The 24,298-nt window shown below is 41.4% G+C and overlaps 3 protein-coding genes across 4 annotated transcripts; 2 read left to right on the top strand and 1 right to left on the bottom strand.

Moving 5' to 3' along the window:
- Positions 1-1,049: 1,049 nt before the first annotated feature.
- LOC306775871 (uncharacterized protein) lies at positions 1,050-3,943 on the bottom strand. 2 transcript variants are annotated; one of them, XM_079266420.1, is made up of 3 exons: positions 3,902-3,943; positions 3,208-3,357; positions 1,050-2,774 (listed from the first exon to the last, which is right to left on the bottom strand). In XM_079266420.1, the coding sequence occupies exons 2-3, from the start codon at positions 3,353-3,355 to the stop codon at positions 1,645-1,647; spliced, it is 1,278 nt and encodes a 425-aa protein (XP_079122546.1). In that variant the 5' UTR covers positions 3,356-3,357; positions 3,902-3,943; the 3' UTR covers positions 1,050-1,644. The 2 variants fall into 2 exon arrangements, with proteins under 2 accessions (XP_079122546.1, XP_079122545.1); XM_079266419.1 differs by lacking the exon at positions 3,902-3,943 and having other exon boundaries at positions 3,208-3,440.
- Positions 3,944-5,959: 2,016 nt separating this feature from the next.
- LOC306775843 (zinc finger protein 362-like) lies at positions 5,960-15,681 on the top strand. Its single transcript, XM_079266379.1, has 9 exons — positions 5,960-6,054; positions 9,555-9,618; positions 11,105-11,345; positions 12,249-12,374; positions 12,697-13,018; positions 14,294-14,518; positions 14,877-14,955; positions 15,074-15,232; positions 15,320-15,681. The coding sequence occupies exons 2-9, from the start codon at positions 9,556-9,558 to the stop codon at positions 15,437-15,439; spliced, it is 1,335 nt and encodes a 444-aa protein (XP_079122505.1). The 5' UTR covers positions 5,960-6,054; position 9,555; the 3' UTR covers positions 15,440-15,681.
- A 5,279-nt stretch (positions 15,682-20,960) lies between these two features.
- Positions 20,961-24,019, top strand: LOC306775666 (N-acetyllactosaminide alpha-1,3-galactosyltransferase-like; the record flags this gene model as incomplete). Its single annotated transcript, XM_079266125.1, has 5 exons — positions 20,961-20,965; positions 21,081-21,170; positions 21,268-21,363; positions 23,066-23,203; positions 23,335-24,019. 5 exons carry the CDS (start codon positions 20,961-20,963, stop codon positions 24,017-24,019), a joined length of 1,014 nt encoding a protein of 337 aa, XP_079122251.1.
- Positions 24,020-24,298: the final 279 nt, after the last annotated feature.

Raw genomic sequence — 24,298 nt, 5'->3', positions numbered from 1 at the left:
TCATACATTGGAATATTTACAGAATACCTATATATTTAAGTTACTTTGGCAGTCTGTTGCAAGCTATTGCTTTTTTTTGTTTTTAGGAGTTATCTGAAATTAATATTAGGCTGTTGCTCTAAAAAAAAAAACATGTCCTGTGCAATTTCAGAGTCTCCAAAATGATTCATCCAGCTGATGGGAGCAGTTAAATCACTGCTCTGTTACAGCAATAAACTGAAACACGATTAGGAAGATTATCTCGACTCTATCTGCCTAATCCCATACTTGATGTGTCTCGTGACATTCATACAAGTAAAACATTACAAAAGATATCCTCAAACACGCAGAACCACTGCACTCATTAACTTGCTCCGTCTGAAGCAATAATTTGCCGTCCTGAAATAGCATGAGCACGCACGCATAACGCACGTGGTCCTCTCGTTTGATCTCGTGCTGCGGTCTTTGCCTGCACAGGTCTCTGCACTTTGAAAGAGGAGGCGTGCGGTCGGTCCGTCTGCTCAGCCCCGAGGCTCCGTCAAGGAAAGGCTAACCGGAATCCGCTTCTTCCGTCTCACGTTACTTCCTCAAAGCTCGTCAGGCAAACATTGCCCTCTGGTGTTGACACCTGAGTGTCCCTGCTCGCCTGAAGCTACACAAACCTGACAGCTCAGGCTCGATGAGTCCTACGTGGTGCGAGTACAGGGCTTGTCGTGCCACGTTGAGATTCTCCAGTTACACACGATACCTCTTTGTTTCATGTACAGGGAACAGCCGAGAGTTGAATGAGAAGTTGATTGTCTGGATCCAGACCTTTCAATCGGTACCGATGCACCCAGTCAAGCTAGCAGAGAGGCAGTCACTAACCACAGAGTAACAACACGCTCTTTTATACGGATGAAACAAAAACAACATCCACAACACGTGTACCAGTGAGCTGTGCTGGTAGGCTTGTTTATTTCATGGTACCAGTTGTTATGCTATGCTAAGCTACACGACTGCTGGCTGTCGTGGAGGAAAAAGTCAAACATTTCGACCTGAAATGTAGTGGAACAGAAAATGGAAACACTAAAAAAGAAAAGAGTAGCCTGCATGTGCCTAACAATTGTACTTAAAGTGCATTACTTGACTAAATGACCGCTGAGGAGTACAATCCTGTGAAAGAAGCTGATTCAAGAACAAAGACACAACTACAAAGAAGAAGAACAGAACCTGTGGCACACACTCAAGTCACTCAGTGTTTATTTATATTGCTTTATGTGTGGTTTGTGTGATGCAGCATCATGTTACTACTTTGAAAACACCCTTTTCCCCTGGATTAGTCTTATTTACTTTGGTGAAGCTCGTTCTATAACCCCTTGAGTAATGACAAAACCACTGCATATCTTGAGGCTCTGAACAATAAAAACAGGCCTTCCAGCCGCCTGTTTCTGTCTAGTTTAGTGTCCACCAAGCACGCCTCAACCTGCCTCCTCAGCACCTTTCAGCGGTTTCCTCATATTATCCTTCACATGTGAATAGCTGCTGAGAAATGCTTATTTACACTCTATTCAAGCCAGTGTTGACAGGTAGGCCTGCCATCTGCACATATGCAATATCAATCTGGTGATCCTGTTGCATTTGGCCTCCAATCAGCGTCCACGTTTGCCTCTCACTAGTCTGGTTTCATACAAGTGTTTCATTGTGAGTGGTGTATGCATTGCGTGTGCGTGCTGCAGGTGAAACTAAAGATTTGATACACAGCTCCAGCAGAGTCTCTATATTCCTGATCAGAAGAATGTTCACACTGAGGTTTAAAGGCAGCACAAAGATGGAGAGCGCAGCCACAACCCCGATCATTACATTCACCCCCGGGCAGGGAAACCCCCCCCGTCGCCAGCCTCTTTGGCTCCTGTTTTGTGCGTCCACGTCCTCCGTGATAAATGTCAACGGGATACATTTCTTCGTCCGTTCGTGCTCCTGTCCTCTTCTCTCTGCGGACAAACATTCAGGGGTGATGAGAACAAAGTCTCCATGGTGATGTGCCGACACCTGCACGCTGTTCCAGGAATACGCTCTGTGAACACTGCAGCTGCTCTCTGTTGTCCCTGGGTCAACACACTGTGCTGGCTCTGACTCCGGCGTCCCAGGGTTCGGAGGCTTGGAGGGCCCGGATAGTGCTGGAGCGAGGTCATGCCAGCAACTGTCGCCGTTATTGTTAACTCCCTGTTCCTCTTTGTGTGTCCTTGCCATCTGTGCAGGGGCCCGGTGTCGACGGTGCAGACCTGTGCTCATGGTCAGGAGGAACAGGAGGAGGGAGAGGAAGGCCATGCCCCAGCAGGGATTCAACGTGCTGGACATGGGGCTGAACAGGTTGGGCAAGCATGTGATGAGGGAGTTGGTCGTGAGCCAACAGGCAGCAGCCGAAGCTTCCTCCCGCTTCCATCGCCACCTGACATTGAGGGCGACGACGACCCACACTGACAGGCAGCAGAGGTAGCTGACAGCGTGACGAGACAACCCCTTTTCTTTGTTTTTGTTGTCTTTGCTGTCCTCCTCCTCTTCAGCAGTTACCTCCCCAACAGAACAACCTTGTCCATCAGAGCCCGCTGTGTGACTCACTGCCCTGTGAGCGACATCAGAGTGAGGCCCCAGCAGTCTGGTCAGAGTCTCCACTGCAACCAGAGGCGTGGTCAGAAGCAACACCACACCGTATGTGTGGCTGATAAAGATCAGGAAGCGCAGGGCAACAACATCAACTAGTGGGGCCAGCTCAGTTAGCCAGGATTCAGAGACGCAAAGGAAACTCAGAAGCACTGTGGGAGGAAAGACAGATAAAGTCTCAGTGATTTGATTGAATTAGACCACAACCAGGTGCATTTGGAAAGGTGGTGAAGCAGCTTTTTAAATACATTTAAATACATTTTAAAAACTTGGACAGATGCCATCACAATTACTTTAAAGCAAAAGTGACAAAGTCATTCAGTTTACTTTCACATAGGCCAAAGAAAACTAGCAACTCCTCACATTTGAGAAGCAAGAAACAAGGAAATGTATCAACTCATTGTTTTTACTCTCATGTCTTGAATGAAACAAAATGTGTAAAAACTGAAATAATTGAACAATCTAAAATAACATCCTGTTTACAATCTTTTCAAAAGGTGGTGTGGGTGAAGCTGTCGGGGTACGTTAGCTTCTGGACCAGAGCACGGTGGTGACCAGTACACCTGGTCATGTGCTGATTCTCACCTGCGATCAGGAAGTCGGTGAAGACTAGGAGGCAGCAGCAGCAGAAGCTGACGAGACTGTATGAGGCAGCCAGTGAGGGCAGGAAGAGGAGACTGCAGGCCAGTTTGCACACACACAACACTGCTGCTTCTTCCAACACACCATCCATGGCTGCAACAAGACAACACATGCGTCAACGTATCGGAAAACTGGTTTTCTTTTTGCCTCGGGGTGAAGGAGCTCGGGAATGTCTGGTACTCTGCTGTCAGTTAACCCCCCACCAATGTTTATATACATATATATATATATATATAATATGTTCCACTGTCAGTGAATCTTTCTGGCCCGTGGTAGCAGATCAATATTTTTGTTGTTGACATTTGTGGTGAACCCTGGACCAGACAGCTGTTTACACTCAATCAGAAATCAAGAAACTCAGGACCAAGTACAGCTGTCAAGATTTGATTTCAAAAGTGATATTCAACACCAGCAATGAACAAACAATGAAACTCCTCAGTAATGTGAACACACACATGCAAATTTACAGACAGACTGGAAATAAGTCAGCCACCTGACCGTGGTACTGAACAGACTGGTTCAACCTGTAAATACTACATTGTCTCTTCTCCCATGGTTACAGTATGACAATTCAAACTCTGTGACCGAAAACTATGAATCTACGTCAACAACTGCTGTGAGATTCACGAGTTCTTACCTGGACTCACAGGAGCCTTCAGAGCAGCATGTCAATATGAGCTTCAAATGTTTCATCCGTTCCCTTCACCTCCCCCTTCTGCTCCGCCCTCATGGGGATAATGACCTCCTCCCCCCCCCCCCCCCCCCTGTGCTGCACCTGGCCTGTGCTGAGGTGAGAGAACATGTGCGACTCAGAGGGTGTGGCCCTGTTTGTGCAGACAAGAAAACCCGTCTGACAACTAACTATTTAAGAGTGAGAAATGCAAATTGTGTGTGTGTTGAAATGAACTCGTTGACACCCGTGAAGATGTTTTCAGTTTCACTGAGAATACAAACATTCCTGTGTTACACCCTCCTTGATCAAACTACAGTATGTATGTGTCTTTAAAATGCTGCTCCCCATCAGTTGTGAATCATAAATGATGATTGGTTATGTTTAACCAACAGAGGAGAGTTGCATTGTACATTATGTATCTATAAGGTTCTCCTGAAAAAAAACTGCCTCATTATCTGTTCTCCGATTACAGTCGAATGGCAGGACATTTGGATGGAGCTGAACCTCATGCTCAAACTGATCCTGGAAAGAGACTGGTTTGAAACACAATGCTTCACATGAAGGAGATATGAAAAACATTCACGTTCAAAACCTCTGTTAGGACAGGAGGTTGTGCAAAGTGGAGTCACATTAAGCTCATTCGTTATCAAAACAGAAAACTAATTTGTTTTTGAAGATCTCAACAACTGCTTCTTCTGTTTGATTACGTTTCTTTAAACTGCAAGGGAAAAATGATGTGAAGTATTTTAATTCAGGATATAGAAGGGGTGAAATTTGAACTGCTTGTATTTAGTTTTAGCGTATGTTAGATCCACAGGTTGGTACTGAGGGTAGAAGTTTGGCACAGTCCTACTTCTCTAATTATCTTCTCCAATATTTTGTATCCTCTGTCTGTCACGTCAAAGATATGAGATGGAGTCCTGTGGAGTTTGCATTTCCTATGAATACGTAAACATAAATTTGAATGTGTGTGTGTGTGTGTGTGACTTTGTACACAAAATGAGGATGCAGGTAGGAAAGCAGCCATGTGTGTAGGGTTGAACAGTGACAAAATGTGGCCTCCTTACGTATACATGACAATAGCAGGGTCTGTTTTTTTTGCTGACATTCACATTTTAAATGAAATCTATTGAAGAAAGTGTTAATTCGAACTATTACCATTTTGGAGGGGAGTGTTTGCGGTGATGTCAACTTGCATTTCCAATAAACATTAGGCAGCAAACACATACATAACTTGAAATAAAGACGCAGGAGCACTCCGGTTGGAGCTTTGTAATATGTTGTACATCCTTATGAATACAAAATATTTCATACAATAAAACTACATCCTCTCAATTGAATGTTTAATCGAATTATTTAGAATTCAAGAAAATGTCAAAGTGCCTGGCCTAATAATTCGATTTTGAGAGTTGTTGTTTTTTTCCCTACCTGCGCACCATGTGTTAGGTAACGTCTAATTTCACATGTTCAGTGTTTGCTCATCATTTGTTTTTCCTCATACTATCAACCAACACCATCACCACCAGCTGAAGCTCTCTGGTTCCTGTAGTACCATCTCCTGCTGAGCTAAGCACAGAGCACATTAGCAGCTTGTCATGCTGCTGCTGAGCGGATTACACTTCACATGTACTGTACATGACATCCAAGGCCTTGAACAGACAGAGAGGCTGACAGGTGGCTTTTATACAACGATGCAACCAATTATTCTCATTTTGGACTTCAACTGCTGCTGCTCTGTATTTAGTGTACAGCCGTATCTGCTGTTGTTTGAGACTAGTATTAGTGATGATGCACGTGAGAGAAAGTCCGCCTCGCACATGCAATAGTATGTTAACACCACAACTGTCACTGTGCAGGAAAACCATGTGAATTGCGAACTGCACGCGCGTACGCACGGTTTTATCCAACGCGACCACAACATCTGCAAGAAACAGCCACCGTTTAAATTAGCGACCAGAAAATGGGTTAAAAAAACGGTGTTTCAGCTCCGTGTGTGTAGAAGCCTGCAGCACCCAGAAGTGAACAGCAGGCGACCCGGAAGGTTTGAAGTCCGACCCAGAGCGAGCAGAAAGAAGAGTCTAATCCTTTATAAAATATCCCTTCCCTCGCTGGTTCAGGTATGTTGGCCGCCCGATGCAAATAATCTGCCTCCTTTCTTTGCTCTTTTCTCTCCCGCACAAGCTCTCTCCTCGCGTCGCCTCGTCACCGTTTCTGTTTAAGTCATGCAAAAGTTGCATGTAAAAAAAGGAGCATTTTGTAGCGCAGAGATGCTAAAAGACTGATTTATTTCCTTCTGTCGTGGGAGAAAAAGAAAAGGCTTTCACCACGCGCCAGTATTCACATCGACATTGGGCTTTATGGCTCACCAGCTGCAGAGAATTCAGCGAGGGCATGATGATTGTTGTAGGAAGTGTCAGGCTTTTTTTTTTTTTTCCCCCTTCCTCGAGCCGGGCTATTCAAACCTGAATCAAAGTAAACAATCATTCGTACGCTTAATGCAAATACGCCACATCCCGACGCATCGCGCGAGCGTTGTATGACCCGCTTAGAATTACCTCCTTATAATATTCGGATCTGCAGAATATGGCGTCCAGTGGTTATAAAAATAAGACAGGGCTGCCATTTTTGTTTTCCTTTTGTCTGAATTTTTTTAATAAACTGTCTGAGAATGTGGGAGAGGCGGCGGACGGAGCGAGGCGCTGCGGAGGATCGTTTCTCTCCGGAGCAGATGCTGCTCGGTTCAAGCGGCTCAGCCTTCAACATTGAAACGTTTACATTTCGTTTCTTTTGCTTTTGAGCGGAGGAATAATTCAGCACAGCAAACAGGACCGACAAGTTACCCCTAACTTTAGTTTTAGAGGTAGTCGAGCAGCAGGCTCATGATCCCGTATCGTGTTTTATTCCACTCAAGCTGAACTATAGTGTTCTGTCTGCAAAGACGTGCTACCTGCACGTCATTGTGTTAACACTTGACCCACCATCTGTAGGAGCATCATAGCACCCGCATGTCAGAGAGCACGGATCCTCTACTCATGAAAGAATACTCATAGTTATTACAGAATTAACCGCGTGCAGCCTAAGTGGGTCTATATCACTTAAGATCACGTTCTAATATCCTCTATAAGGGTTTATAAGTTGTAACAAATGGTTGTATTATTATTAATAAGTGCTTTATAGATCAGTTCTAATTATTGATCAGATGTTTTGAGTTGCCTCTTAGTAATATTTATCTTTCAAGTTAAATATTAATGCAGCTAACCCTGTTGGCAATTTATTCATAAATGATCATGGATTTTGCACTTTTTAAAAGGCCATCATGTCCAGTTATGAATGTCAATAAGTTATTAATAAAGGGGTTTTAAGCCATCAGCTCTGCAATTGTGTGCTTATATAAGTGGATTTTGGTCCCAAGAAAGTTTTCACAAGCTGACAACACAAAAGTTGTTCTAAATGGCTTAATTGACCTTTAAAAGGATGAATTATTCACCATCAGTTACAAATTGCAACCTTTCAGAAAGGGTGACTTCTAAGAAAGGACCATTGCTTTCACGGTGCACCATATGAATTGCTTTTTCAATGATATAACTTAAGTAAAAGGGGAACAAAACTTTGATGTAGTTGTTCAATATGAAAGAGCAGTAGAGTCCACTCCACAGAAAAACAAGCATTAACTGTCGTGATAGTGAATTAGTCGTTTCAGTCATTTTTCAAGCAAATATCTCAAACAATTACCAGTTCCAGCTTCTTAAATGTGAAAATGTGATGCTTTTCTGTGTCATATATTACAATAAACAGACCACTGTTTGTTTTTAGACTGGTCAAACAACACCTTGGAAATTATATTGGCCATCTTTCACTATTTTCTGACATTTCATTGCCAAAACAACCTATTTATTATGAAAGTAATTTACAGATCATGAATGTATTTATTTATTTTACAATATATTGAGCTCCTCTCTAATGCACCTGCTTCCAAAATACTGGAAGAAAGCCTCCATGTTTTTTTCCTACCTGCTGGAAAAACTTCAAACCCTGTTACACGAAGGCATAAATATTTCAGCCGTATAGAAACTCAGCTGCACCGTATGCAAAAATCTAAACTATTCTGGCACAAGTAGTACTAAAGTGATGCAGTCTAGACCTGTCCGTGGTTGATTGGATTCTATGTGAATCATGTCTTTTTAGAAAGTGACACAAAGTCCAGCAGCCGTCAAACTCCTGAGCCTGCTCCCTCGAGGCAGAGAGCCTCCAGGAAGTGAACCTGATCCCCGCTGGCATCATTACAGAAATATTTTGTGGGGTTTACTGTACGCTCGTACCCCTGAACGTCTCATTTTTGTTTCTCTTGGCTCGCGTAGACGGACTGTGTTATGCCTCTGCTAAGCCAAACAGACTTAGGAATGGTGAAGAGTGCCAAAGCACGCAATGCAAAATGTTCTGAAAAACAAACTTCATACGAGGTTGAGAAGAGAAGCTATAGAAAGAAAAGCCTTCAGATCAAAACTTCAGCAGCAAGCACCTCTCTCTCTCTCTCCACTGTCAAAAGAAATGAGGTTTCTGCCCACCTGGCCTGACACAGTGTGGAAAAGAAGCCTCGTGCCTATTGCAACCCATAGAAATCAAATATTATCATTTTAAAGAGAATACATCATGCTCTTAATTCGCCATTAAAAAAAGAGAAAACTATTTATACGTCACTTACAAATCAGTGTGGTTTCTGTGCGGCATCCTCATTTGAGTTATTCCATGTTCTGTTACTGACCTCTTAGCTTCTGACTACGTCATTCAGGTCTCGCTGTACTCTGAAGGTGAGACCGGTTTCCCATCAGACTCGCGGGCCCCCCGTGTCGAGGTGGAGACGGACAGCAACAGATTAGGATCGGAGCCACATCGCTTTTAAAGTTTCTGTTTTCTCTGATAACCGTTTTTGCAGAGTTTCCAAACTAGCAGTTGTAATCATGTGAGAGCCTATCTGTCAGGCAGCGTAACCATCTCAAAGTGTCATGGTCGGAAGTCCTAAGGAAGAGCTGCATCACTTAAATGTCCTCCTTTGGCAACAGAAACATCCTCTCTGATGGAGCACCGTGTAAAGACACAAAGTCTCCTCTTGCACTTCTAACACAGAATGTCTTGGAAGACACACCATCACGAGACTGATAAGTTATCTCAAATTATCACGTCAAACAGTCAGCTGCTGCTTGGGTGGAGAGCTGCCGTCACAAGTTTTAACCACTACTTTTGTACACTAACACTAGATCTTCACATTTATCCATGCTATTAAGGGCGCAGGTTTTAGGAATATGTTACAACAGTGGTTCCCAACCTGAAATAAAAAATATATATATCGGCGGGGTCGCAAGATGAGTCAAAGTTTCCTCTAATCTTTAACTTTTTGCGTGTAAATTACGATTCTGAATATTGAGAAGAAAAAAAAAATCACTCACCTACTTAACCCAGTGATGACGAGTCACAATTAAACAATGCAGCGTTCAAGAAGTGCCAAACTAAAAAGGTTGAGAAGCATGCTTACCAGTCTGACTACGATCATGTACTTGTTACACTGATGGACGGAGAAGCTTTGCTCCCCTTGGTTATGATGCTTGTGTGTTTATTTCAGGATGGCTGAACCTCGCTTTAACAATGCCTATTTTTGGTCCCCGCCTCCCAACATGCCCGGCCAGGTGAGTGACTCTGGTATTCACACTAATCCATGCACACCTAAACCTTCAGCAGTGAAGATCATTGTAGTGTAACTTTACTGTGTAAATGTTCGCTGTTGTTGTTTTTTCAAACAATGTCTTTATTGATACATACATATATGTAGTTTGTATCTATACACAACAATACAGGACACCTAAAGAAAATCTCCAGTACACAATCCTCCCAACAACCCACCTCAAAAGGAAGCATTGGTTGAGGACAGCAATAGTGTTTATGTACATCTTCTATTAATCCATAAACAGGTGCTTGATATGGGCTAAGTCTGTCCTCTCTATGTAATATATGAATAGATGTTATTGATTACCCCTGATAGTATATGCACTTTTTTTCTAAGGGCAGAGTCGTGGATAATTCAGAAATCCATTTCCCCCGGCCTACCGACCTGTTTCCATGACAGACCCATAACTCTTTGGGCCTATTTCTAAATAATAAAAGCTTTGGGTCGAGAGGTATTTGCATTGATAATATGTCCTGGATACACTGCTGTTAAGAACCTTTTTCTTTGAGTACACTGCCAAAGACAGTGGAAATGTGTACTTTTTTTCCTTTTTGCACTTACCTACATATATCAGCACTGTTGTATTTATTTATTCTGGGGTTATATACATCTGCATCAGCCACTTTATACTGCAGTAATTTAAGGCGCGTGTTACTTCTTTTCTCTCTAAGCCCCGAAGCCTCTTTGCGGATGTCTCTGAGGACTCACCTGCCAGAAATTGTTGTTGTTTTCTGATTTTAAATAATGTGCTATTTAAAGGAATAATTTGACATTTGGGGAGATACTCTTATTTTGCAGCGAGTTACATGAGAAGATTGCAGATCTTTTGAAGATGTGTACCTTTGGACAGCCAGGCTAGCTTTTTCGCCCTGTTTCCAGTCTTTGTGCTAAGCTAAGCTAACTGGTTGCTGGCTCTTGCTACACAGTTGGCGTATAGGCCTGAAATCTTCTCATCAAAATGTCAGTAAAACACTAACAAGCGTATTTGTCAAAGTGTCAAACTATTCCTTCAAAGCAGTGGTTCCCAACCTGAGGTGCAGGACTCCCCAAGGGGTCTCAAGGTTAATTTGAGGGGTCACCAGATGATTAAATATATTCAAACAATCTGTCAAAGAAAATGGTTTCTTCTTACTTTTCTCTAAATTCAGCTTTTTTTCCCTGTGAAATAGATGATACTATCTATTCTGGTCTCCAAAAAATCCCTCAAATTATAGTAATCAAAAAAGAAAGAGTCCCTAAAGCTGGTAACAAATAAACATTGCTTCATTTTAAGAAGTCTCAAGACAGAAAGTTTGGGAGCCACTGGTTTAATATGGTGTTTAATTGGAAGGATGTTTTGGGGTACAATGTCACGTATCAGCCTCTAGAGGGAACCATCGCCTCATAAAGTGACACTGACTGAACTGATGACTGTTCTCTTTTCACAAATGTTGTTTTCTGGCTGTCAGCTGGATAACCTAGTCTTGATCAATAAAATCAAGGAGCAGCTGATGGCAGAGAAGATCCGACCGCAACATCTGCCCGCTGCCTCAGCACCTTCCCAACAGCCCTTACTGGCTCCCCAAATCCAGGCGGATGGCGGCCAGCACGCTATGTCCAAAAGTCACCAGATGCCGGTTCTCCACAGCCACAGCCCATCTCAGCCTGATATCGCCCTGCACGCCCGCCCCGCCTCCAGCTCAGTCACAGGTACTTCCTGTCCTCACTTTTTAGCAGTGGTGGAGGAAGTATTCAGATCCTTTACTTTGGTAGATTTAGTGAAGTAAAATGTACTTATTTTAACAGTGTGGTATTAGTACCTTAAGGTATTCAAAACCTTGCCTCAGTAAAAGTGTGTAGGTATTATCAGCAGAATGTACTTAAGGTATCAAAAGTAAAAGTACTCATTGTGCCGTAAAATTATATATGACTACTATATATGTTTTTGTTTTCATTGGTATTACTGCTGCATTAAAGACAATGTTGTATTGTACTGCTTTAGATGTTTTAATTCCTTTATTTACAGTCGGGTAGTTTAATCTACAGCAATGCATCATATTCTATCAGATCATATTTGTGTGGCGTCGCTGTGAGAAGAACCACGTATCTCTTAAAGATTCAACTTTCATAAACTCAGATCAACAGCCCTGTTTTTAGCTTTGTGACGGCGCCTTTTCCAGCTGATCCCAGAGGGCTTTGAAATCGTTTATTTCGCTCAAGAAGTAGAACAATTGTCTCAGCACATTACGGTACACTTTATCCTTCAGTTTATCACACACATTCAAATTCAAAATCACAAAAGCGAGTGTGAAAATGTTCAACTAAAGTTGTCAGATAAAGTAAAAACACCACATTTGCAACAACAATATTTGCCTCTGAGATGTTGTGGAGTACTCATCATGCACTGCACGAAAGCCATCACTTGATGTTTGTTCATTTGTGAAAGGTTGTGAAAGGTTGTTGTCGTGCTGCTTTAATGTTGTTGTTGTAGAGTGAATGTGTCTTGTGATTGTAAATTAGCTTATAACTAACTCTGATACAACTATGAAACGGCACTGTCACTGTCACATTCATGCATTTTGTAAATGCATTTTTCTTTTTCTTTTTTACCAGGTCGTATTCTGGGAGATGTAAACTTGAATCTGGACGATAAGGCAGCTATAAAAGCCAGAGGATTATGGGAAGACTGGCACCTGCGTCAACTTATAGACTATCCCTCCAGGACGAACCACGTCTCAGGTAGCCACAGTGTGTCCGCTTATTAAAAACAAGGAAGCAAAGAATGCTGTCCTGCTCAGGTCTGTGATTTGTGGGGTTAATTCATCATTAGCTCTAGAAATAATGTTGGGAAATGTTGACTTCTCTGTGCTGTACGTATATGTAGCAGATAGACTAAGACTAAATGACTTTAACCTGAAGTTGCTACACAGGAGAGTGATATTACTCGAGCCTTACGAACCATCCTACAATACGTCCATTTGATATCTCTGTTAGTGAGCAGCTGTTTGTCCATGTTGCTCCAGTTTGCATGGCTGACTCTCCTCGCCTTTGCATTCAACAGGTGTGGCGCTGGCATCCAGAACAGGCAACCTGAACACTTCAGAGATCATCAGCCCCACTACACCCACCTTGAGCAACCACAACCGGCTCGGTGGAGCCCCCACACCTCACCTCATCTCAGGTTTGGCCTGCTGCCACGGCATGGAGCACGGGAAAAACAACGGGGGCCTCGTGGGACTCCTCGGCCCTCCTCCAAAGGAGGAACGAGGGCGTAAGAGGATCAAAGCAGAGAATGGGTCGTCTCTTTTGGTGGTCCCCTACCCAATCCTGGCCTCAGGCAACGAATGTGTCACCATCACGACCAAACCAGGAAAAACCTACAGGTAAGAAAGGACTTATTCTAAAGATAGAGCAGAGATAACCGAGGTGCAGTGCATCTGCCTCATGGCTCACTGTTGTTTTCAGATAATTAGCAGTCCAGTAGACACAGCAGGTTTCAAATCTCCCTTTACTCATAAAACAGGAGGAAATATAGTGATTGTTGATTATTTCTATGATATAGAGAAAAAGGAATACAATTTAAACTGAATGTCCACCAGATTGGAGAATTTTCTTGGCTCACCAACAGCAGCCCCAGAACTGGTAACATAAAACAAGTAGGGTAACAGAACACAGTACACTAGTGAACAGGATTAAGACCATTCCTAAAAGAAAACATAGAATATTAACACACAAAATAAAATGCTGTGGGAAAAAATATCTGATTTCCAAAGGCACCCTATCATGCCTCCCTCAGGTCTCAACTGAGGAAATAGAGGATGGGAACTGTCAGCATGTTCATGGCCTTCTCTTGTCCTCTCAGTTTACATGTCACTCAGCATCAACTGGGGGTTGGTGTTTACCAATCACAGACTCTGGTGAGGGAAGAAGTATTCTTTACTTGGGTACAAGTAGAAATGCAAGAAAACGAATAAAATGTAAAAGTTTTGATTTCCAAATGTTACTTAAAGCGGCTGTAATCAATATTACAGCCGCCACAACTTTGCGGTTTCGTTCACTATTTTCACTTCCAGTCATAGCAGGCAAACAAGCCGTAAAAACCCCACTGTACGGTAGACTGTACACACAGCCGACCACCTGATCAGCACCGAACAGCAGACAGACTCGGTTAGCAACTAAACACAGTGGAGCATTTAGCAGCTTAAGAGACAGATAGTTCCCTATGAAAGAGCTGAAAGAGACCAAAAACCGAGCGAAAAGATGTTGGACTTACATTCGCCAGTCGGACACAAACAGTCCCCAAATGAATGCTAATGTTGCTCTGTATCTGTTGGATGTGTAAATAAGCAACCGTTTGCCATATCAACTTCAACGGGGATGATATGTCAGTGTGATGTCTTACAGCTTGTTTCTGCTGTAATCTGTCATTGCAGGTTTAAGTAAAGAGAAATGCATTAGCATGAAAAGTAAAAGTACTCTCCGTGCAATACAGTACATTATAATACAGTATTATGCAGTACATTAATATGAGCCGATCATGTGTTTTGTACATAAAATGTTAAGCTGCAGTGTAACTAGTATCTATAGATGTATGCTTGAGTGTCTGTGCGTGTCCTTTACATGTGTTCTCTATCTGTGTCGCTGTGTCCTCCATACAGGTGTAAAATGTGTCCGCTGACCTTCTTCTCCAAGTCCGACATGCAGATCCACTCCAAAACGCACACGGAGGCAAAGGCTCACAAGTGTCCTCACTGCACTAAGTCCTTTGCGAATGCATCGTACCTGGCCCAGCACCTGCGCATACACCTGGGCATTAAGCCTTACCGCTGCTCCTACTGCGAGAAGTGTTTTCGCCAACTCTCCCATCTGCAGCAACACACCAGGTCTGCTCTCATCACAGCACGTCCGTTACGTTTTCTTTTTGTCATGTTATTGCTTTCATGAGCATGAATGTATTCTGTTGTGTAGCATCAATCCTGCTAAATAACATATATATATATACATATATATATATATGTATATATATATTGCAAACTTGTCCTTTGAAGTAAAAAAGAAAAGATAACAGTCGAGATCTCAGAAATGATTGCGTCACGCATTTCTACCAGACGTGAGAAAATGTAATCTGGAAGTTGATGTCTTGTCAGTTAGGGAGGAGCACGCAGTGTAGAAGAGCTGTAGAGGTGCCGTTGTTTACTCTGTGATGGAAATCTAATGTTTACATCATTTTGCCGATTTCAGAATCCACACAGGCGATCGGCCATACAAATGCCTCCACCCAGGATGTGAAAAAGCATTTACTCAGCTATCTAATCTGCAGGTAAACATTAACTCTTTTCCTAGGCCACCTATTTAACCGGCCCCGTTGCCCACAGCTTAAACTGTGCGGCAAGGTGAAGGTGGCTCATTCTCACCATGTTTTTCCTCCCCTGCTGAAGTCTCACCAGAGGCAGCACAACAAAGACAAGCCCTTCAAATGTTCCAACTGCTACCGTGCCTATTCAGACTCTTCCTCGCTGCAGATCCACATGTCTGCACACGCCATTAAAAATGCCAAGGCCTACTGCTGCAGCATGTGCGGCAGGGCGTACACGTCGGTGAGTTGGAAATCCAAGTCATGTTTTTAAATCTGACCGCAGCGGCGATGTCAAAAAAGTGTTGTCTTTGTTTTTGTTTTGTTCCAGGAGACATACCTTATAAAGCACATGTCCAAACACACTATGGTGGAACACGTGGTGTCCCATCACTCCCCCCAGCACAGGACAGAGTCTCCCGCCATCCCTATACGGATCTCCCTCATCTGAGCTCCTCACCCGTCTCTTGCCCTCCCATCAGAGACGATTCCTGTGATATCTGCGCTCCTCTTATGAACTTTGAAAAACAAAATGTGCCAGATTGTACAAGTATCTTGTGAAGAGATGCTCTGTTCATGAGTGTATCCTCCTTTCCTTTCTTGCTGACCAGATAGTATTATCGGGGACATCCAAAGATGACTTCTCAGCACTTTCAGGCCAGGAAATGACAGGCCTAAAAATGTCGTTTTCTATGTGACTATACAGGGGGGGGGGGGGGGGGGAGTATTGCTCCAGGCAGCTACGGTACATGGAAAATCTTTTTCAACTTTTTGTGTAATAACAAGATAACATTGTCTTTTTTTATATGGTCCATTACTTTCTTTATTCAAGTATTTGCAAAGAAAAATATATTTGCATCAGAAAGAGTCTTCCATTAGCTGAGTGAGCATAAAGGAGAATGCTTATATAATGCGTATTCATGTATATCTTGCCACTTGTTATGTCAGTGTTTGCAATGTTTCACCAATCACACGGTCATCACATTTTCATGACAGTATTTTTTACCCTGGCGCCGACACAGTCATGACACGTGACTGATAATTAGACGAATCAATATATTTTCTTTTAGTTTGTGTTCAAATGTTCTGAAAATAGACTCACGGCAGTCCTCAGGTTTCTTCTGTTCACGTTGAATCAGTGCTGACGGTCTCCTCAAATACTGTTGAATAAGAAGGAACAAAGGAATCACACAAACCAAGCGAAAAAAACTGAATTGAAACTTTAATTGATGAGGTGAATGTGAGCGCTTCTGCTCAGTCAATCAAAAATGTGTTATTAACAGTAAAAAAAACAAAAAATATGATAATTTAAATGTATTTATCGTGCCAGATTCACCACGATATGAAAGATTACTGTGTTAATATTAAATTGAATCATGCACTCAGTGCTTTGTTTTGCCCACTTTGGGCGAGCAAATGAATAAATGCAGTGGCAAGACTGAAATGTTACACCACACAGACAGATGTGTTGCTTTCCCGGAAAACATTAATAATGAGGTCCATCTTTTTGGTTTCCAGCCATAATGTGCAACTGAAGCATCACACTTCTTTGCCATTGTTTTATGGAGGAAAATGTTGACATTTTATATGCATTTACGCCTTAATTTGTTACAACTCTACGCTGTTGTTTTATCACTTTACATTTGCTTTTATTTCATAGCATGATATATACTGTAAATAAACTGTATTAACTGTCAAGCTGTTTTTATAATAAATAACTATAATTACAAGTAATGGTGAAAGGCTTGATGTGTTCTTTGATTGTAAAGTGATTGAACTGCAAAACAAGTTAAACGGTATAACAAGATAAAGGATGCTCTTTCATGTCTTCTTAATGCTGATGAATTGTATCTGACCCTTTCTAGAGTGCCACAGGTGTTGGGTTACTCTGTTCACTCCACACTAAAGTGCTAAGTTACACATACTCTACCACTGACTCTGACGAGTACAATGTTTCAGTTGGCGGTTGTCAGTGAAAGAGGATGGAAGTATCTGTCTGAGGCGATAACTTGTGATAAACAAAACTGTACTTCACGTGAAGCCACATGTGAGAGATAAAACGTATTCTGGTGCACATTCAGTTGAGGAAGTAACAAACGGCAACTACTACAACGTCCACAGACGTTATCTTGTTAGTTGTGGAGCCTCTTAAGTGTCATTATGGAATAAAAGGTGACTTGAAAAAGTTACACAAAGCAGAACTCTGCGTTTTGAAATCAAACATGTATATCATTTAGTTGAACACAGTGGAGCATTTAGCAGTTACAGAGACACATTTTTCTCAGGAGTTGGTAGAGAACGAGGTAAAAGCGAGAGAATATTAAACACTGAATACTCTCCGTGAATGTATTGGTACATTTACTCAAGAACTGTGATTCATTTCAAGTTAAAGATACGTACACTGTACTGGAGTATTTTGAGTTGTACCAAAAAAGATATTTCCCCTTTTAACTTCTCAACTCTTTGAAGCTCCAATTTTTCCCAAAAAACAATGATTAGAGAAAAGTCTAAGAGCAATAACGACAAATTTGTGTATCAGAACTTTGTACTTCACTAATCATATATATATATATATATATATATATTTTCTTTTATATATATATATATATATATATATATATATATATATATATATATATATATATATATATATAAATAAATAAATAAATAAATAAATATATATATATATAAATATATATATATATAAATATATATAAATATATATATATAAATATATATATATATATAAATATATATAAATATATATATATATATAAATATATATAAATATATAAATATATATATATATATATATATATATATATATATATATATATATATATATATATATATATATATATATATATATATATATATATATATATATATATATATGTTGATGCATCAATGTAATAGTAAGCAGCATTTTACTGTTGTGGCTGCTTGAGGTGGAGCTATAGTTCTGACTCATTGTATATACAGTCACTTGGTTTAGTCCAGTGTTTCCCAATCTAGGGGTGGGGCCCTTCAAAGGGTCACAAGACAGATAAGAGTTATAGACTATAGATAGATAGACTTTATTTTTTTATTTCAGACTCAGGGCCAGAGAGACAAATACATAAAATTACATATGCAAACAATAAAAGTACATCAGCCTAGCAATGCCTTACAAAGAGACAGCTGTACCAATGTTGCCACAGCTGGGACTGGTAGCGTGTGCTACTAAACCTTATGTTAGTTATGTCGACTATGATCTCATCTTCAGAGTCATTAAGTCGACAAATTAATTTATACATGAGATTTTTTAAAACAGTTTGGAAAGTGTTGACTCGTGCAGCCACAAACATTTCACTGGCACTACTCCATCTCGGCCTCTTTAGCAGTATTCTCATGGCGTCATTATAAGCTATACTTGGAGTCTCTGTAAGCTCTTCTTTTTGTAGTGTGCAGTGTAGAGTGGAGTACAATATGCTCTGAACAGAGACAGCATCTTCACTCCATCTGTACACAGACCAAACTTGCGTGAGAGACTGTTTGCTTGTGTACACCCTACCACATTGCCTCGAAATGTTTTTATCATCGGTCATGTGTTCTGTTAAAAAATGACCAAGATATTTTACTTCACTACAGACACCAAGATTATTGTCAGACAATTTGAAGTCAGGGAAGTTTAGACATTTGTCCTCTTTAGTTCTACAGATCAGGATAGCACTCTTACTGGCGTTGTATTTGAAGTCATGTTCCACACACACAGTACATATAGTGAGGAGCTGCTGAAGACCAGCGCTATGGACTAAAGATCACCAGATCATCTGCAGACATGATGTGATTAACCAGAGTATTTCCAATCATGCACCAGTGTTACAGGCTTTCAGTTGCTTGGACAGATCAATATATAGATCAAACAGAACTTGTCTGACACCATTGCTAACCCCAAAGGTGGCTGAGACACTTTTACCCCATTTTGTTTGCATAGTCTGGTGCGCATACCAGTAAACCAGAATTCTCACAATGTTTTACAGTTAAGAGCTCTCACTTCTTTCCAAAAATCAACAACGTTGTTGCTTAGCAGCTTCTTGGCCATGGAATCAGCCCTCATGGTTTGATCATTTTTTGCAAATGAAGCGAATAGCTTATATCTTGCATTGGTGAGCTTCTTGTAAGCACTGGCCCTCGTCTGGGTCTACCATGAGCCCATGATTTGAAAGCGTCACAGGCTTCAGCACGAGACTCAGCTACATACTCGTTCCAACCAGGTTTGATGTTCTGGGTCTTATTTGTATGCTTGTAGTAGAGCTGACTGTCTTCATACAGAGCACTTACTCCATCATTGTACATGAGTATGATAGGGTACGAAAGAAGAAAAAACGAATACACAGATAACAGGATCACTGATTGAGTGTTCACCTGAGCAAAGGTCGCTTGGGTCTACACAAAGCAAACACACTCAGGCAGGTATTCTTCACGTGACCTCAGGCACACCTCACAACAGATGCTTCATTATTTTTTTCAGTTTTCTGATTCTGCAGTTTTGTGTCATTCATTTGTGTAATCATTCACAGAAAAAGATTATGAAATGAAATGAAATGAGTATCTAAGTATCTATCTATCTGAACTCATGATGAGAATTATCACCACTCCGATGTTGTCACAACCATGTGATGAATAATGACAACGCAAGCCACCGGATGGGCGTGTTTAGTTTGTGGCAGTCATGTGTAGAGGACGTTACGTAATGGAGCCATACATTTCAAAAAACAGAACCGTTTATTAATCTGACGAGGAGTTCTGTCCTCCTGAGCTCACACAGTTCATGTCGTGCGTCCACACCGTTTTGCTTCTCATGTGTGTTAACTATGTCAATTATGTGGGTCGGAATTAAGGGTTGTTTTTGTCTCGGTGCCATTTTAAACTGGAGTATCTCTTAATAATTTACAATCTGAGTGTTTCCCTTTTTATTTAGTTGTTGACAGATTCACATCCACCCGGTCCTGCCCCTTTGTATCAAGGGCGACTTCGACACTCGGCACTTCGGCACTTCTGCAAACACAAAGATACATAAATCTCGGGTGTCTGTGGGCGCATTAACAATCCTAGAGAATGACTGTGGAGCGGCCAGGTTGTCCAAAGGACACACCTGTGTGACGTTAAGGCGGAGTGAGTTTACCGTACGCAAGACGTCTACCTTTTGTACAGAGAGCACCTTTCCACTTTCCACCTGAGGTCACACAACGGTGCTGTGCAGTGTGCCACGTCGTGAGGGACAACATTCAGGTTGAATTGTCCTGTAAATATTTTTGGACGATTTATGGATGTATGCGCGTGACAGCGACTCATGGTAAGGTATCAACACTTTTTTTTAATTTTTTTAAAATTACTTAGAAAATGTAGTATTTTGTGTTCAGTGGACAATATATGTTGGTTTACTTCATTAAACGTGTTCAGTTCATGTCGGTTAATTTGCAAGGACTTTATGAGAAGGTTTTAGTCTGATTGTTGGATGCTACTTCCGGAAACGGCAACAAATAATAATTAACTCTTGTAACTCAGCCAGAGATTCTTAAGAGTTTATAATGGTATGATACATTGTTTAGTCTTTATGAGACACATCCAGGATTAAACCCACGGAAGACAAAAGCCCAGGGTAGCCACACACACGCACGCACGCACGCGCACACACACACACACACACACACACACACACACACACACACACACACACACACACACACACATGCATATATAAATACATTAAAGTATCATTTTGGAATCAAAACTCTGGTATCATAACTATATGAAAAAATGTCAAAGGATAGTGCAGCCGTGATTGGCTGATTTGAACCAATGAGCTTGCAGGTATAATCAAAAGGTTTAACGGTCCCTTCTCCTTTCTCTCATCCATGAACCTGCTGCCTTCACTTTCTTTTACAAGAGAGTTCATGGTCTACTGAGCTTGGAAGCGTTTTTCAACCATGGGGTATCTAACATCTTTTAAAAATTAACGTTGTTGTTTTGGCTATTGTGTCACACAGTTTTGCATTTTCTGAATTGTGATTCAGCGTTTAATCGGTCTGTGGCTTTTATTCCTGTAGACATGTTCAGAAGAGGAAGGCTGTTTTGAAATGTGTGCTCTGCATCCCTATCACGTTCAGTGTTCTCTACATAATATCTCTATCGTTGAGGTGAGTCTGTATTTCAATTTAAACAACACCACATACTCTACTAGATCAGCTATGCAAACATAACATTGTTTAACTTTGGTTATCGTTTTGGTATCAGACTTTTAGTATGCCTACTACCTATGGACAAATGCTCTTTGGAAAGTGCAAAGATGCTGGTTCTTGACAACAGTGTGGACACCAGCCTCAACCTTTGGTAAGATTATTAAAACCTTACGTTTTGGCTGCACAGGTAGTCATGAATCTACTGTTTATTCACCACTGAAAGCACTAGAAATAAGATTTCCCATGAGAGGATCAGTCGATCAATTGATTAGTAGATCGGCAGAAACATAATAGGCAACTATCTTTATAATGAACTAACTGTTAATTATTACCATTCTAAAGTAAACTGAATGTTCCTAGGTTGTGTCACCTTTGGTGTCGGGACATTTTAAAGACAAAATGATCAATAGTATAATAACTGCAGCCTTCAACTTTAGATTTATTAAAGGCAGATGTGGTTGATAAGGTGTACTGAAAAAATATCAGGTTACCCTTCTCAATGTGAATGCAATATAATTATTAATATATAATATGAATAAATCAAACTAGGGCAATACAGCAAATTAAGAGCTATGGAGTGAAATGTACTTGGTCACAGGACTCTAACAACTAAAGTTGCACAGAAGGCCGAGAATATACATGTTTTACTTCGACCACAGATTACGCAAGAACATGTTTTTAAATGTAGAAAATTAGAAAAAGGAATTAAAGAAGCCAATGAGTGAAATTGTTTTTACTGGAATTACTTTTACTTTTAGGAAAATAAATCATACTGACGCAGGCTTCTTGAAACTGGCATAATCCATGTTCTAAAGATGTGAGATTTCCTTGATTGTAATGAAATGTTGGAATGCAAAAAGTGAAACAAAGTGAATGGAGAAGCTGCTGCTTGTTAGTTTCCTTTGTCCTTGTGTTCCTTTCGTCGTAACCACAGTCCTAAAGAAACCATTGTTGTTGGGAGACGACATGTTTTCAGCGCTCTGGTACAATAGTTGCTGTGTATGAAGTGTTTTGGTTACAGGAAGCCAGACATGAAAATATCTTTTGACATGATAACGTCTATTGTTTTGGTTGGGTGAGCTCGGATGGCCTTGTATGCATATGTTCAGGTTTAAGCGATGCAAATTACAACTGAAAGAACATGATGAATTGCAGTTGCTTTCGTGGATTTTGCATGTGAGATAAACAACCCTGTATCCTAAAAATGACGTTCTCCCGAAACTAAAATGCATTCTCAATGACGTTTGACCATAAACGTATTTTCTCCCTGATTATGTTTGTGTTTGACGTATTACAAAATACGTTTCAAATCAACATTTTAACACGAACCTTTTTTCCCTCTCCACCACCGCCTCTCCTCCCTATTATGCGGTCAGAATACTACCGCAACACGCCGCCTGTCTCCGGCAGAAATGCGCTGATCCACGCACGGGGGGACGTGGTTATGGTGAGGGTAAGGACAGGGTTAGGGTCAGTAAATAAAGGCAAGGCAGATCACAGGAAAATAATAAAGAGTCGAGTATGGCAAAGATATGTTGATTAGAAACGTATTTGTATACGTCAAACACAAACGTAATCAGGGAGAAAATACGTTTATGGTCAAACGTAATTGAGAATGCATTTTAGTTGTGGGGGAACGTCATTTTTAGGAGATAGGTCTCGACATAAACTGCTATGCTGAGCTGCATGTTTGTGAAGAAGGGAGTTCAGAACAGAGAAATATGTGGAATGAAATGAGAGAATCAGCGATCCCACCAAACACATTTTTAAAGTCAATGTATTTATTTTCATCATAATATTGCAAACTACAAAAAAAGAGAGAAAAAAGACTCAAGCTTCACCCTGTATTTCAGGTCCAGGTCTAAAGTGCAAACATGTACATCTTGGAAAGCTCCCATCATCTGGGAAGGAATGTTTGACCCTGACCTTTATGACCAGGTGCACAAGACGGAAGGATCCTCTGTGGCTCTAACGGTGTTTGCTGTCGGCAGGTTTGTTTCCGCATGAATTCTGTAACAACTGTTTGGATAAACTGTCATCACACCTGAATAAATCCTGGTCTGCCAATTGCTATTTCGTTTGTTGGAACATGCCGTTGTCCTCGTCTCCCCTCCCATCAAAGGTACCTGGACGCCTACCTGGGGACCTTCCTGAACTCATCGGAGCGTCACTTTATGTTGGGTTTGCCCGTGACGTATTACATATTTACGGATGTGCCAGAGAAGGTGCCAGACATCAAGCTCGCTCCTCATCGAAGCATAAAGGTTATCAAAGTGGAGAGGAAATCCAGGTGGCAGGACATCTCTATGATGCGAATGAAAACCATATCAGATGTCATCAAGTCGGACATTCGCCACCGCTGCACGCATGTATATTGCTTCGACGTGGATCAGGTGTTCACTGGCAGATTTGGCTCGGAGGCTCTGGGAGATTCTGTGGCTCTGCTCCACGCCCACTACTACCGCATTCCGAAGAGTTTCTTTACGTACGACCGCAACCCAAAGTCGAAGGCGTACATGCAAACTGGGGATTTTTACTACCACGCTGCCATCTTTGGAGGCTCATGGAAGAGCGTACAAGCGTTGACTGAGGCCTGCTATCAGGGCATCATGGAGGATAAACAGAATAACGTGGAGGCCCTGTGGCACGACGAGAGCCATCTCAACAAGTACATGTGGCTTCACAAGCCGAGCAGGGTGCTCTCTCCGGAGTACTGCTGGGACACCAGTATCGGCTACAGGAGTGACATAAAAGTCGCCCGAGTACTGTGGGCGCCAAAATATTATGATTCACTTCGCACACCTTAGTGTGTTTTGGAAGTAATGTGCAAAATTGACTCCTATATTTAGTAAAGGGTGTGAGAACTATATCACAAACACTACGCTCTCAGGTTGCCGTGCTCCCTGGCTCTTTATATTTAGTTAAACTTCTGCAAGTGTGGATTTTCTAATGGAGTGACGACTACTTTCACTGACCGCCTGCTGCCGCCTCGGTAAATCTAAGCAAATGCTGCCAGTGCTTCATTGTCAATATATATTTATCGTGATTACATATTAATGTCAGTCTGTGCTAGTTGATCAGTTGTG

The sequence above is a fragment of the Melanostigma gelatinosum genome (assembly GCF_949748355.1).
Source record: "Melanostigma gelatinosum genome assembly, chromosome: 3".
NCBI classification, from domain to species: domain Eukaryota; kingdom Metazoa; phylum Chordata; class Actinopteri; order Perciformes; family Zoarcidae; genus Melanostigma; species Melanostigma gelatinosum.
This window is presented reverse-complemented; position numbering and strand designations above follow the sequence as displayed.

Excerpts from the sequence above, each read along its gene's own strand:
- LOC306775871 (XM_079266419.1), bottom strand. The coding sequence starts at position 3,376 with ATGTGTTGTCTTGTTGCAGCCATGGATGGTGTGTTGGAAGAAGCAGCA. Across the intron at positions 2,775-3,207 it reads CACCGACTTCCTGATCGCAG|TGCTTCTGAGTTTCCTTTGC; the intron begins GTGAGAATCAGC and ends TTCCTCCCACAG.
- LOC306775843 (XM_079266379.1), top strand. The coding sequence starts at position 9,556 with ATGGCTGAACCTCGCTTTAACAATGCCTATTTTTGGTCCCCGCCTCCC. Across the intron at positions 9,619-11,104 it reads CTCCCAACATGCCCGGCCAG|CTGGATAACCTAGTCTTGAT; the intron begins GTGAGTGACTCT and ends TCTGGCTGTCAG. Across the intron at positions 12,375-12,696 it reads CAGGACGAACCACGTCTCAG|GTGTGGCGCTGGCATCCAGA; the intron begins GTAGCCACAGTG and ends TGCATTCAACAG.